General features: G+C 42.7%; 1 protein-coding gene across 5 annotated transcripts in view; it reads right to left on the bottom strand.

Annotated features, from left to right (window-relative positions):
• GNE (glucosamine (UDP-N-acetyl)-2-epimerase/N-acetylmannosamine kinase) overlaps nucleotides 1-14,447 on the bottom strand; it is a 53,081-nt gene extending 38,634 nt beyond the window's left edge. For 3 of the 5 annotated variants that reach the window (XM_060300748.1, XM_070045723.1, XM_030884240.2), the window contains exons 1-2: nucleotides 14,302-14,417; nucleotides 8,179-8,381 (exon numbers count right to left, since the gene is read on the bottom strand). In XM_060300748.1, coding sequence (XP_060156731.1) covers nucleotides 8,179-8,342 — 164 coding nt within the window. In that variant the 5' untranslated portion in view covers nucleotides 8,343-8,381; nucleotides 14,302-14,417. Of the gene's footprint in view, nucleotides 1-8,178; nucleotides 8,382-14,301 lie in introns of all 5 variants that reach the window. The other 2 variants (XM_060300750.2, XM_060300749.1) reach the window with 2 other exon arrangements.
• Between the last annotated feature and the right edge of the window lie 1,179 nt (nucleotides 14,448-15,626).

Below are 15,626 nucleotides of genomic sequence, written 5' to 3'. Positions count from 1 at the left end.
AAGATTTTCTTGTTTTCAGCAAATTGACTATGATTTTGTCTACAGGTAGTTTTCTTAGTATTTATCTGTTAGGGGTTGTTGACCTTTCTGGATCTGTATATCGATGGTTTTTCGTTTGTTTTTTTACCAAATTTGGAAACCTCTGGCCAGTATTTCTTCTAAGATTGCAACATAGCTTTAATTCTGAGACTGTCCCGCCTACAGAATGTTCATACCTAACTGTTTGAATCAGGAACCAGAATCAGAATTCCCTTGAAATAGCATCTCAAAAAACAAAACACTATGTCCCATAACACCAAATATACTTGAAGAATTTGCTAAGCCCTGAATTAAACTGAAATATTGAGTTTATTTTTAAACTAAGTTCTGTATTAAACATGTATTAAACAAACATGTTTTAAGTATTTAGTCTGAACTGCTGCCAAACTTGAACATTTTCAAAAACTATGGGACTGTAACAAAACTAGGCCACCGATATAATCTCTAAATGAAATTAGACTTGATCCAGTGCATTTGTCTTAAGTCCCCAAACTGAACCTCTTCACAGCAGTAGGGGCTGTCATGGTACCCACACCACCACAACCAATCTTCTCATTAATCTTTACTGATAGTATCTCTCCTCCTCCTCTTAAATAACCTTGTCTCTAATTTGGAAGCATCATTCTTAGATGAAAATCAGTTGAATGATCTATCGGTTGTTGTTTTCTGATTATTTTTCTTTGTGCTGTTGCATATTAAAAGTATAAAGAAATATGATTAGCAGTTCTCAAACTTCACCTCTCCAATAGCAGAAGGAATCTGATCCTTGAGGGATTTAAGTTTTCTCCTCAGCTTTTACATTTGGGATGGTCCCCCTACCATGTCTCTTCCTGCAGAAAAATGCTCAGACAGCTGCATAAAGAGTGCCAACTATCTGCTGTCTTGAGATACCAAAGTTATGCATAATTGTGCTGAAGATACTTATTCTGTTAGAGTCAACTAGACTTAAAAATTACTCAATTCCTCCAGAGAAGATACTCCCACCTCCACAATTAATTAGCATGTTTAACAGTCTTATTCTAAGTTTTTCACCTTAATTTGTTTTTATTTTCACTTTCTATCCAGCACAACTTCCTTTAGTTATTAGAATATTAATCCTTCTGAGTCTATGACAGTCATTTTTAACCCTCTCTAAATGAGAAACTAGTTGGTCTGGGAAAGTCTTCACAATGCAATGAGCACCAGTTGAGCACACAGTGCAGGGCACTCTATCTGTGTTAAATACTGTGTGTTGAGAGAGAGAAAGAAGAGAGAGAAAGGTTATTTACTTACACACACAGAAAAGAAAGTACAGCAGATTTTTGCATGCATGACTTTAAAATTCTCAAGCATTCCTGAAATACCAAGTCATGGAGTCATGAAGTCATGTGCAATTTTGCTAAGCATGAATTTGAATCCCACCTATTTGACATTAACCTTACTAGGAGAGCAAGTCACTTAGCTAATGATTAAGCCAACCTTTCAGACCAAAATACAACATTGTTCCCATCATTTTCTTCATGTTTCTGTGGGAGAAATACCATAGAGCAAGGTCTCTCAATGTCAGCAGTATTGACATTTTAGGCCAGACAGATTCTTTGTCGTGGAGGGCTGACCCATGAACTGTAGGATGTTTAGAAACATCCCTAGCCTCTTAAAAAAATGTGCTGAGATCGGATCAAACTGGAGGAGTAGGATGTGGAGTTCACCTTCTCCACAAATATGGGATTGGCCAAAAAGTTCATTTGGGTTTTTCCGTAACATCTTATGGAAGATATTACAGAAAATACATATCAAAATGTTTAAATCAAAATATATCTACATGTGGAACGATTCTCACAAAACATCTACTGAATGCTGGCAGAAGACCTCAGACTTCCAAAAGGGCAAGAAAATCATGTAATTGGGGAGGACAAAAGAAAAAAGAAAAATAAAGAGAGAAAGGAATCAGGATGGGACCTGCGCCGCTGGGAAGGACCAGTAAAAAAAGGAAAGGTTTCCACACACTGGGAAGTCCCGTCACTGGTGGGGAGATCAGCCGGGATGGGAGGGGGAACTTCAGAGCCTCAGAAGAGAGCACAGCAACCGGCCTGTGGAGGGTAGAAGGGAGAGAGACCTGCACCAAATGTCAGTGCTGCTGCCCGACACTCTCCAGCCTGAGACGCTGGTCCGCTGGTCCGGGTGGGGGCTGGGAGCTGAGGCTCAGGCTTCAGAGGTCACTCCCCGGGGAGAGGACTGGGGTTGGCTGCGTGGAGACAGCCTGAGGGGACTAGGGTGTCGTATGGGAGAAGGCCTGGGCCCGCCAGAGAGGCAGGGTGCCATTGCTGGGTGGCACACAAGGAGACGGGCGGGACCGCCATAGGAGCTTCTTTCTCTGCTCACACACTAGCCAGCGGCAGGGCACTGCCTACATGAGCCCCAGGGGTAGGCGAGAGCCTCCACTACCATCTCGGACTCTAGAAGCAGGCACAGACCGCTGCTGCCGCTGAGGGTCCTGTGAGCAGGCGCTGGTCACTGCCCCCACCTTCCTGGGAGCGTGCGTGGCCTGCTGCCACTGCTGCCAAGAATCCCTCGACCAGGTGCCACCCGCTGCCCCCACCTTCCCAGGAGCGCACACGGGCTGTACACCTGCACACCCCCTATCAAGGGGATAACAGTGAGCACATGCTGAGGAAAGAGATGGCAAGCATCCAAACTAAAAACAGCCCTCACGCCAAAAAAAAATTAAATCCACACAAGCTATGCAGGGACGCTGCCACATATAAATAGCCCTCCAAGACCAGGGTAGATAATTTTCCACCTAAACTCACAGAGTAAAAGAAATATAAGCAAAATGAAGAAGGAGAGAAAGCACTCCCAGTTAAAAGACCAAGAGTATTCCCCTGAAAGAACAAACAATGAAACAGACCTCTTCAGTCTAACAGACACCAAGTTCAAAAAGGAGGTAATGAAAATACTGAAGGAATTAAGAAAGGCTATCACAGAAATGCAGAGTACTGTAAAAAGGAACTAAAAACTATAAGGTGGAGCCCAGAAAAATTAGAAAGTTCATTTGCCGAGATGAAAGCTAAGCTAAAAGCAAAGAATAGCAGGATGAATAATGCAGAAGAAAGAGTAAGTGATTTGGAAGATAGAATAATGGAAATTACCCAATCAAAACAGCAGACAGAAAGCCAACAACAACAAAAAAACGAAGAAAGCAATATAAGAGACCTATGGGATAATATACAGCATGCCAATCTATGTATAATAGGAATTCCAGAAGAAGAAGAAAGAGAAAAGGGGATTGAAAATGTATTTGAAGAAATTATGGCTGAAAACTTCCCAAACCTAAAGAAGGAAACAGATATCCAGATATAGGAAGCACAGAGGGTCCCAAACAAGATGAACCCAAACAGAGCTACACCAAGACATATCATAATAAAAATGGCCAAAGTTGGGGCTTCCCTGGTGGCGCAGTGGTTGAGAGTCCGCCTGCCGATGCAGGGGACACGGGTTCGTGCCCCGGTCCGGGAGGATCCCACATGCCGTGGAGTGGCTGGGCCCGTGAGCCATGGCCGCTGAGCCTGTGCGTCCGGAACCTGTGCTCCACGACGGGAGAGGCCACAACAGTGAGAGGCCCGTACCGCAAAACAAAAAACAAAACAAAACAAAACAAAATGGCAAAAGTTAGAGAGAGGATTCTAAAGGCAGCAAGAGAAAAACAAAGAGTTAATTACAAGGGAACCCTCATAAAGCTATCAGCTAGTTTATCTACAGAAACACTGCAGGCCAGTAGGGAGTGGCAAAGTACATTCAAAGTCTTGAAAGGGAAAAATCTGCAACCTAGAATACTCTACCCAGCAAGATTATCATTTAGGAGAAGAAATAAAGAATTTCTCAGACAAGCAAAAACTAAAAGAATACAGCAATACTAAACCTATCCTAAAAGGAATATTGAAAGGTCTTCTCTAAATAGAAAAGAAGCACGAAGATATAGGAAGGAGGAAATCACAGTAGGAAAGTAAATCACTTAAGCCAATATACAGATTTTTTTTAAAAAGCCTATTTGTGAAAGTGACGATAAACACAAGGAACGGCAAAAGGATAAACGTGAAGTTGTAAAAAAGGAAATCAAAATCACAAAATGTGGGGAAGGAGAGTAAGAAAATGTAGATTGCTTTTTTTTTTTAAGAATGTGTCTGATCCTATATGACTATCAGTCTAAAGCAAGCAAATATAGGAAGGGGTTAACATACTTGAAAAACAGGGCAACCACAAATCACAAACATAAAACAGATTCACAAAACCAAAAAGAAGAAAACACAAGCATAAAAGAAAAGGAAATCATCAAACCATTAAAGGAAAAAGAAAGGAACAAAGAAGAAACACAGAATCAACTGGAAAACAAGGTTTAAAATGGCAATAAATACATATGTATGAATAATTACCTTAAATGTCAATGGGCTGAGTGCTCCAAATGAAAGACACAGAGTGGCAGACTGGATTAAAAATCAAGGGCCAACAATACACTGCCTACAAGAGACCCACCTTAGGGCAAAGGACACACATCGATTGAAAGTGAGGGGATGGAAAAAGATGTTTCATGCAAACAGAAATGACAAGAAAACAGGAGTTGCAATACTCATATCAGACAAAACAGACTTTAAAACAAAGGCCATCAAGAAAGATAAAGAAGGACACTATATAATGATAAAAGGATCAATACAAGAAGAGGATTTTACACTTGTCAACATATGTGTACCTAACACAGGAGCACCCAAATACTTAAAACAAATATTAACAGACATAAAGGAAGACATTGATGGGAATACAATAATAGTAGGAGACTTTTGGGGTTTTTTTTTGCGATACGTGGGCCTCTCACTGTTGTGGCCCCTCCCGTTGCGGAGCACAGGCTCCAGACACGCAGGCTCAGCGGCCATGGCTCATGGGCCCAGCCACTCCGCGGCACGTGGGATCTTCCCGGACCGGGGCATGAACCCGTGTCCCCTGCATTGGCAGGCGGACTCTCAACCACTGCACCACCAGGGAAGCCCTATAGTAGGAGCCTTTAACACCCCACTCACATCAATGCACAGATCTTCTACACAGAAAATCAATAAGGCAACAGAGATCCTAAATGATACAATAGAACAAGTTTGACTTAACTGATATTTTCAGGACAGTTTTTACATCCAAAAAACCCAGAATACACATTCTTTTCAAGTGCACATGGAACACTCTCTAGGATTGACCACATACTAGGGCACAAAACTCACCTCGGGACTTCCCTGGTGGCGCAGTGGTTAAGAAGCCGCCTGTCAATGCAAGGGGCACGGGTTCAAGCCCTAGTCCAGGAAGATTCCCACATGCTGTGGAGCAACTAAGCCCATGTGCCACAGCTACTGAGCCTGCACTCTAGAGCCCATGAGCCACAACTACTGAGCCCGCATGCCACAGCTACTGCAGCCCACACCCCTAGAGCCTGTGCTCCACAACAAGAGAAGCCACTGCAATGAGAAGCCCGCGCACCACAGCAAAGAGTAGCCCCCGCTCACTGCAAGTGGAGAAAGCCTTGGTGCGGCCGCAAAGACCCAACACAGTCAAAAATAAATAAATAAATATTTTAAAAAAACAAAAAACAACTCACCTCAACAAATTTAAAAGTATAGAAGTTATTTCAAGCATCTTCTCTGACTACAAAGGCATGAAACTAGAAATCAACCACAGGAAAAGAAATGAGAAAAAAACAATTACATGGAGACTAAACAACATGCTACTAAAAAACCAATGAGTCAATAAGGAAATCAAAACAGAAATTTAAAAATACCGTAGACAAATGACAATGAATACACAACCATACAAAATCTACGGGATGCAGCAAAAGCAGTTCTTAGAGGGAAGTTTATAGCAATACAGGCCTTCCTCAAAAAAACAAGAAAAACCTCAAATAAACAACCTAACCTACCACCTAAAAGTATTAGAAAAAGAAGAACAAACAAAACCTAAAGTCAGCAGAAGGAAGGAAATAATAAAGATCAGAGAGGAAATAAATAAAATAGAGATTAAAAAATAGAAAAAAATCAATACAACCAAGAGTTGGTTCTTTGAAAGGGTAAACAACATTGACAAACCTCTGGCCAGGCTCACCAAGAAAAAAAGAGAGAGAACCCAAATAAACAAAATAAGAAAGGAAAAAGGAGAAATCTCAAATGATACCACAGAAATACAAAAAACCATAAGAGAACACTATGAAAAATTATTTGCCAACAAATTTGACCACCTAGAAGAAATGGACAACTTTCTAGAAACATACAGCCCACCAAAACTGAATCAAGAAAAAATAGATAATTCAGGGAACTCCCGGGTGGTCCAGTGGTTAGGACTTGGCACTTTCACTGCCACGGCCCAGGTTCAATCTCTGGTCGGGGAACTAAGATCCCACAAGCCGCATGGTGTGGCCAAATAAATTAAATTAAATTAAATTAAATATGGCACAAATGAATCTATCTACAAGACAAAAACAGACTCACAAACATAGAGAACAGATTTGTGGTTGCCTAGGGGGTGGGGGGGGAGGGAGAGGGATGAACTGGGAGTTTGGGGTTAGTAGATGCAAACTATGACATTTAGAATGGACATGCCACAGCAACTAAGCCCGTGCACCACAACTACTGAGCCTGTGCTCTAGAGCCCATGAGCCACAACTACTGAGCTCGCGTGCCACAACTACTGAAGCCTGCGCGCCTAGAGCCCGTGCTCCGGAACAAGAGAAACCACCGCAATGAGAAGCCCGCACACCACAACAAAGAGTAGCCCCTGCTCGCTGCAACTAGAGAAGCCCCGCATGCAGCAACGAAGACCCAACACAGCCATAAATAAACAAATAAATAGATAAATAAAACAAAACTCAAGATACAAAAGCTTGTACAGTGAAAAGGCTACTTCTCACTTCTGTTTTACCAGTTATCCAGTTCTTCTCCCCAGAAGCAACAAATTTCTTGTGCTAGAATGCACTGTAGACATACATTTCCATTAAGTACTAGTCAAGTTTCCATTTCAGCAGTCTCACCTGACAAATACTACCTTCCCCGCTTAATTACTGTGGTAGGCAGATAAGAAACCTACCACAATCTCCTTGAAAGCCTCTCCCCGACTAGTCTTCTGCCAAACTTTTCTCACAGAAGTAAAAGAACACACTTAGACTTTCCCCTCAGGCTCTAGCTAAAATTTCTCCTTTACTTTGTCCTATCTCTGTTCAATAATGTAAGAAAACCCAAGTGGATTTTCTTAGACAGCCAGAATTCATTTCACATTTTAAAAATCTGTGAACTTTTGAGCTCTCCATAAGTTTCTTCTCTTGTCTTTAAAAGTATTTTCTTAGAGCAAATTGCTAAACTGGTTTTGGGGGGCAGGTTTTTATTTGTTTTTGCTGTTATTATCTTATTGTTAAAGGACATTTAAAAAGACAATTTTACCTTAACACAAGCTTCTTTCATATTCAATACTTTGGAGGCTGCATTAATGTTTTCACGCCACAAGGGTGTACTAAATGCCACTTTATTACATGTAACAAAATGTTCACCTTTGGTTTATACACCTGCTCCCTCAAAGATTTCCCAAGTTTCGTTTTTCATATTTAGAGTGTGATCAATAACAAACCTAATGTCACCAAAGTAAGAATTAATGGTAACGGTATTATAAAATTCTACTTTATCTTGTGGATCAATTAGATTTTTAAAATCTTGTTCCATATCTACTACTTTATATGCATTTTTAATATAGGATTAGCATTAGAACTCACAAAACAGATTACATAGAATCACATTATAGTCACACAACATATATTTATAAATGGCATTTCCGGATGTAATACCAAATAAAAGTAATAATAATAATAGCTATAATTTACCAACCATCTAACAGGCAGCATCCCTGTATAGATACTTTATGTCACTATCTCCATTCTTCACAATAACCTACAACACAAGTTTTCACTCCATTTTATAACTGAGGAACCTGAGGCTCAGAGATGCTAGGCAACTTCTCCAAGGCTACCTAAAAACTAAGTGGTAGAATTGGGATTTGAAGCCGGGTCCACACAGCTCCAAGACCAAAGTTCTCACCGGTACATCGTGTTGCAATGAAGAATATCATAAGAAAATGCTTTCATCTTACCCATAGTCATCTATCAGGTGAGAGCCAAGTACCACCACGTCAAGTTCAAAGAACTCAGGTTCCATTTTAATGCCAAACATGATTGGGGCGAGTTTAGAATAATCAGCACGGTTGCAAGTAGCAACACAGACCCGAAGCTTTCGGTTATTCTCCTTCTTCTCCATGACTTGTTTTCTTTTTGAGAGGTTCTTAAAATAGAGTTCCTGAAGTTGCAAAAATAAAAATTAATATCCTATGATAAACCATAATGCAAAAGAATATGAAAAAGAATGTATATATATGTATAAATGAGTCACTTTGCTGTACAGCAGTAATTAATACAACATTGTAGTTCAACTATACTTCAGTAAAAAATAAATTTAAAAAAGACATTATAGACACAAAAAATAAAAATTCTTTATAATCAGAATGATAGGTCCTAGATATAAACGTAAAATTTTGCCGTCTTAAGTCCTTAAGCACCATTTAGTATAGTGATTCTTAACTTTTCCACCCCGCTTCTGTGTGACACACCCACTGGTATATCAAGTTATGAAATTCCAGCAGACCAACTATGACTCCACCCTTTTCTCTTAAGAAAGCATGCTGGAATGCAATTTAAAAAGAGTTTAATATAAATCAACTCTCATTTAAAAGGCAAGCAAACATCAGCTCTTTATTATTAACTAAAAATTACTTGCCATTCCTCACAATTGATCCCAACATACAAGATTAGAGCGAAAGTTTGGTTGAGAACCACTGATCTAGTTCAACTCCCCCACTTACAGAAAGAGAAAAACACAAGTCTTAAGAGAGGAAATTACTTCCCCAACATTCAAGATCACATCCTATAAGCAATGTGAGCTATTCACCCTCATGCTACACACTATATACAAAGCACTGTGATTAGGGCTAAGGAAAAGATGAGTAAGATGAAACAAAAACCCCTACCTTCAAGGCCTCATTAGCATCCATAGCCAGTACCTACACACTTGACAACTCCAAATACCTACCAGCTATCTCCGGTCCCATAGGCATGTCAAAGTCACTGTCCCAAACTGAACTCACTTTCTTTTCCAAACCTGTTCCTCCTTCCTTATTCTCTAACTCTGTTATGAACTTCCATTCATCCAAATGCCTTGACATCCTTGTCTTCTCTGCTCCTCACCCTGTACCTCCTCAGTCCTGTCAGTTCAACCTCCGGAATGAATATCTTTCAAATCAATCTCCTCTCCATCCCCACCCACCAGAACAGCCCCTAGTCCAATCCCTGATCTTAGGTCAGAGCTATTCTAACAGCTGTCAAAGTGGTTTGCCTGTCTCTAGTCTTGCCCTGCCTCCCAAAAACTTTCAGGGTGATCTTTCCAAAGTTTATAAATCTGATTACATTGCTAAACAGGATATACCACCTATGGATAAATTGCAAATTGCTGATCTGGACCTAGTTCATCCTTCCAACCATTTGTCCCCTTACAACTATCCTCACTCTGAACCAAAGCCATGCCAAAGTGCCTGCAGTTCAACCAGTGGGTCTCCATATCTCTGTGCCTTTGTAGATGCAAGCTCCTCTACCTAAAACTTCCTTTCCCTCTTGCCTGGATTCTTCCTCATCCTTTAAAACTCAGGCTAAGTGTCATCTCTTCTGGAAAGCCTTCGCGTAAACTTCAGTTCCTCCTTACTCCACCCCTCTTCGTGGCTGCCTCCCTCTGAGCACTGTGGTCCCATAATATACACATACACTTTTGCTCAACTCCTTTGCCCACCCATCCCCCCACAATTCTATACCCTCCTTTCAAAAAGTAAAAACCAGGGGCAAGGGATAAGAGCTATGTTTCAAGGAGCTTTTAAAACTTCCTTATATCAATGTAAAATTTCACTTCACGGACTGATCTCAATGCTTATGTCTCTGGAAGTGTATCAATATTTAGAATTTGCAATCAGGAATCCAGAGAAGCTTGAGTAAGGATGCCAATAAAAGGGAAGCTGCCTTTTCAATCAGGGCAGACTCTGAAACTCAGTGGAAATCTCGTCAGTAGCCTTCTGCTGTTGATATCTCATCTCTCGTAGGCTAGAACTTCTATAATCACACAAATTGCCCATCATTAGGCCCATTCAGAATTTATAATCTCCAGTAAGAGCTAATTCCACCCAATGGAAAGCATTTGTAAGATAGTGAAGCGAGCATTCTGTCAAGTGAGTTGTATTTGTGAGATCTAAGCACTACCTAACCAAAGAGACAAAAATATTTTTCCAAAAACAGTTGTCCTAAGTGTTCTTGTACATAAATCTTTTCCCACTCATCATTAAATGTGAGCTGAATAAATTGTTGGTGATATTTAATTTGCTGGGTGAGGCAAAGCAAATCATTCATGGTTGATAAATTTGTATTTATTTTAAGAGAATAGTAAACTTTCCATTGGGCAATTCTAAAATGTTTAGTATTTACCAAGTAACTCAAAGGTTATTATACCAAAACTGAAAGTAAGGTAGCCATATACACAAACTATGAAAAATAAAACAATGTTACTAAGGCCAAAACTTTTTTAAGGAATAAAGTTAAATCTTAGGGAAAAAAATAATAATGGTAAAAATCCTTTGTTAAGAGGAGAATTCTTGGGCTTCCCTGGGGGTGCAGTGGTTGAGAGTCCGCCTGCCGATGCAGGGGACGCGCGTTCGTGCCCCAGTCCGAGAGGATCCCACGTGCCACGGAGCGGCTGGGCCCATGAGCCATGGCCACTGGGCCTGCGCGTCCGGAGCCTGTGCTCCATAACGGGAGAGGCCACAACAGTGAGAGGCCCGCGTACAGCAAAAAGAAAAAAAAAAAATTTTATTTAACTTTTTTTTTTATTAGGTAGTACATTCACATGGTTTAAAACTGAAAAGGCACAGGAGGCTATAGAGCAAAACGTCTTCTCATCTGTGTTCCCAGACATGTAGTTCTTCTCCCTGAATGCTTAGAATTACTAGTTTCTTATCTATCCTTCTGCAGATAAACTATGCGTATACAAATAAATACACAGTTCTTCACACATATAAATACAAATATATTTTATAAATACATAGAGTGTGTATCATGCAATTAGTAACTTATACTACACTGTTGTTGCATACCTTGTTTTTTAACTGCTCTTAATTATGTTTCTGAATTAAGTGGTAAAATGGGAAAGTTAAAAGGCATTAGAAATATCAAACCTAAAAGTGCAATTTTGAAAATTGCTGGCCATCAACTTTTCAAATATATGTAGGGTTATGAGAGCCCTGGAAGTAAAAATGACCAATGTCACAAACACTTATTGAGAACTGACTCTGTGCAGAGCACTGTAAAGAAAACTGAGAGGGACTTCCCTGGCAGTCCAGTGGTTAAGACTCCACGCTTCCAATGCAGGGGGCGGGGGTTTGATCCCTGCTTGGGGAACCAAGATCCCACATGCCACGTGGCATGGCCAAAAAACAAAACAAAACAAAAACTGAGAGACAGAGCTGAGAAAGACCTCACCTCTGATTTTTAGGAACTTACAATCTAGTACATGACACCTGGCCACATAATAGATCTTTACCAGTTCACTTTCCCAAAGAGAAGCACCGGGAACAAAATTAACAAATTTTCTTTCTCCGCCTAGTATACATTATTATTTGTTCTGTATAAAATGTCATGCCTGGGCTTCCCTGGTGGCGCAGTGGTTGAGAGTCCGCCTGCCGATGCAGGGGACGCGCGTTCGTGCCCCGGTCTGGGAAGATCCCCCCCCAAAAAACAAAAAAAACCCATTAAAATGTCATGCCCAAGGATCCATTTTTGTTTTTTTTTTTTGCGGTACGCGGGCCTCTCACCGCTGTGGCCTCTCCCGTTGCGGAGCACAGGCTCGGGACGCGCAGGCTCAGCGGCCATGGCTCACGGGCCCAGCCGCTCCGCGGCATGTGGGATCCTCCCGGACTGGGGCACGAACCCGTGTCCCCTGCATCAGCAGGCGGACTCTCAACCACTGCGCCACCAGGGGAGCCCCCCAAGGATCTATTTTTATACTAAGAACTGTAACCAAAGTCTCCATGATCAGTATGGAATGAATAAATGTGACATAATGGACTTAAACTATGATAGGATTTAAGTTGCATAAAGTGCAATGTAAAACAAGATAAAACTAGCTTCTTTACACACTGGAATCCTAGGCAGCAATGAAAACAAATGGACTATGTCTAAATGTGTCAATACTGATAAATCTCAAAAACATAACATTAGAGGAAAACAGAAAATTCTAAAAAGTTAGATAAAAAAGGGCCATTTTTTAAAATATGTAAAACATTACTGTATGTTGTTTATTGATCTGTAATAAAATTACACAGCAACTAAGGAAAGTAGTTACGTCTGAAGGAGGAGGGAAGGGAAAGGAAAAGAGGGCCTAAAGGGTTTTTGTTGTCTATGTAAACATTTTTAAAATAACATAAGTAGAGGTCTGAAACTAACATGGTAACATGTTAATATGTCTTCAATCTTGATGATTGGTAGAGTGTCGTATTGTTCTGTCCTTTTCGGCATTTTTTTTTTTTTTTTTTTTTTTTTTGCGGTACGCGGGCCTCTCACTGTTGTGGCCTCTCCCGTTGCGGAGCACAGGCTCCGGACGCGCAGGCTCAGCAGCCATGGCTCATGGGCCCAGCCGCTTTGCGGCATGTGGGATCTTCTTGGACCGGGGCATGAACCCGTGGTCCCCTGCAACGGCAGGCGGACTCTCAACCACTGTGCCACCAGGGAAGCCCCCTTTTCAGCATATTTGAAATATTTTATTAAAAACAAGAAATCTTTTAAATGGACACTGAAGCTGCACTGTCCACAGTCCTTAAAGCCTAAAGCTCAGAAAGCAGATGGATTGGATATTTACATCCATTTCACTCAATTCCCTAATAGTTAGTAACCAGAGCCACTAAAACCAGAAAAATACCCGAAAAATACAACTTCACCTTGATCTCACTGGCAATCTCTGAGAAACCTGCATTCTCTCAACTCAAGACTGACCATTATTAATACTGACAAAAGGTGAGTGACCCTGTCCAGAAAAATAAATACTGTTGTCCCACTCAACTATAGAAAAAGACAAACACTTGGCTCAAGCAGTCTCTGAGCAGAGGAAACCATCAAAGTAAACAATTGCCAGGCACTGTGTTAAGAGCTTCACAAGCATTAACTCACTTCATCCTCACAGCCCTATCTTATTAGCCCCATTTCACAAATGGGCACAATGAGGTACAGTGAAAACCAATTTACTTGCCCCAAATCACAGTTAACAATTACCAGAACCAAACACCAAATCAGCATTCAAGACAGTGCCCATATCCAGTGTTTGCCTGTGTCTGTTCATTTCATAAACACCCATGAGTGAGAACCTTCCTTATGCCTGGTCCTGCCAGGCACCATGGAAATGAAGGGAACATATGATGTATCACTCTCTTCCCTCAGTGCAGACGGGATGACACAGGAATCAGGAGGGTCTGAAATTCACAACTCTATCCTGAGCTATACTCTGGTGTGACTTCTTCCTGAGCTCCCACAACCGGGTTAACCAGTTATCTCTAAATGCCAAGCTGTACCCCACCCCTCTTCTCCATTAGAATTCCAAAAAAAAAAAAAACTTTTTCGTGCTTTTTTACAAGTGTGCTCCGGCTTGGAGGGAAAATAAACGCATATCAAGCTTCCAAGAAAGCCCAGACTCAGAATACAGTCAGGGTGGGGCGCAGACCCTCAAGATGATCTTTCAGTCCAACCCTTTACACCCCGGGGCCACTTGTCCGTCACGGAGCTCTCCGTCCTCTCCTGCACATCTCCGTGACGGGATGCTTGCTATCTTTCAGGACAGCCGGTGGGATGGAGTGCAGCTGGCCTCCCTCTAACACCCCGCGCCCCACTCCCGGTTATTCGCCCGGAGCCCGCACTCAACCCGTCTGCTCCACGGGCCAAAGGCTGAGCCCACATAGGAACTAAAGAGCGGCCCTGGCGTGCAGGCCCGCGGGAGACAGAGCCAGGCCCGGGCCGGGTGCGGAGCCTCGGGCCGGGTGCGGAGCCTCTGGCCGGGGAGCTGAGGCCTCAGGGTGCGGGTCCGGAGGCTGCGCTCCCCGAGCCCGCCTCCCCCGAGTCCCCGGCGGGCGCGCGGTTCTCACCAGGCGCCGATCCGCCGTTCCTCCCGCGTTGCCGCTGCCGCCGCCGGGCCTCGTGGACAAGAGCTGAGCGCCACGCCGTAAAGCAGGCTGGCGTGAGACCGCCCCCTTGGCTTCCGCCACTCGGCCCCGCGGGCGATGACGCGCCTCGACCCCAACCCCGCACACCCCGCGCGCCCTGCGTTCCCACCCGAATCTGCCGACGTGCCTTACGTAAGCGGGGACGAATTCTGCGATTGGCTGTGCGAGGAGGCCGGGGCGGGGTGGCGCCTTCCGTGGTCGTGGCACAGCCCCGGGCGGCCGGCCAGTGTCCCGCCCCTGAGGGGCTCGTTTGCGTGCCACGCGAAAGTTCGGAAGCCGAGCGCCGCACGAGGCAATTGTTTTGGCCTTGGGCCCGAGATGCAATTTCTTAACGCCTTCCAGCCACGCAGTCATTTCATAGGCATGACCAAAACAATACGGTCGTCTCGGGGTCGACCCAGAGCCCTGTCCTGAGTGAAGCTGTGCCACTCCAGAACCGTGTCTGCTAGAGGGCTCAGTGGAGTGCTGATGATGACCCAGGCAAGGCAGAGACCAGCTGATCCTTATAATGAGCTCAGCCTCGGCCTCCCCTGCAGGGAACACCCAGGCCTTCCTGCTCCAGGGAGGAGCACAGAGGTGGCCAAGAAACTGTCGGGAAAGGCCTCACACAGCTCCTGATGAAGACTTTCTAATGATCGTTTCGAATTCCTAGTCACCATTGACAAGAAGCTTTGAATTGGTGATACAGAACATTAAAATATTTTTTTTACAACCATTAAAGAATTTATCGCAGGCGAAACTATTTAAACAGCCTAACAATTCACTGACGGTTCTTGCTATAAAGTGAACTTCAAGTCCAATCAAACTTTTGCACTTGATGTATTTCAGTTAATGATGCTTTAATTTGCAGAATAGTTGTGAACTGTTAGTTCCCCTGCAGCTAGCTTGGAGCCACCAAAAGATCATATCAGCCACAAAAGGACAGACATTAAGGGGTTTCGTGCAAGGAAGTGCCAGGAGATTTCTTTTTTTAAATATCACTTTGGCTGTTCTGTGGAGAAGGGATTGGGTGAGAGTCAAGAATGGTAGCAGTGGAAAAAAAAAAAAGCCTCTGAAAGATAACACACACACACACACACACACACAAACATACACATACAAACAACCTGGTACCACTGATTGCATCTGGAAGGGTTGGGAGGAGATAGACTTTTCACTGAATTCCTACTTATATCTTTTGTATTTTGTAGTATATGCACACATTCCATATTAAAGAGAATAAAATAAAAGTAATTGTAAAAAAAATG

The sequence above is a fragment of the Globicephala melas genome, chromosome 6 (genome assembly GCF_963455315.2).
Source record: "Globicephala melas chromosome 6, mGloMel1.2, whole genome shotgun sequence".
Classification (NCBI taxonomy): domain Eukaryota; kingdom Metazoa; phylum Chordata; class Mammalia; order Artiodactyla; family Delphinidae; genus Globicephala; species Globicephala melas.
Note: the sequence above shows the minus strand (reverse complement) of the source record. Positions and strands in the feature narration are given on the sequence as shown.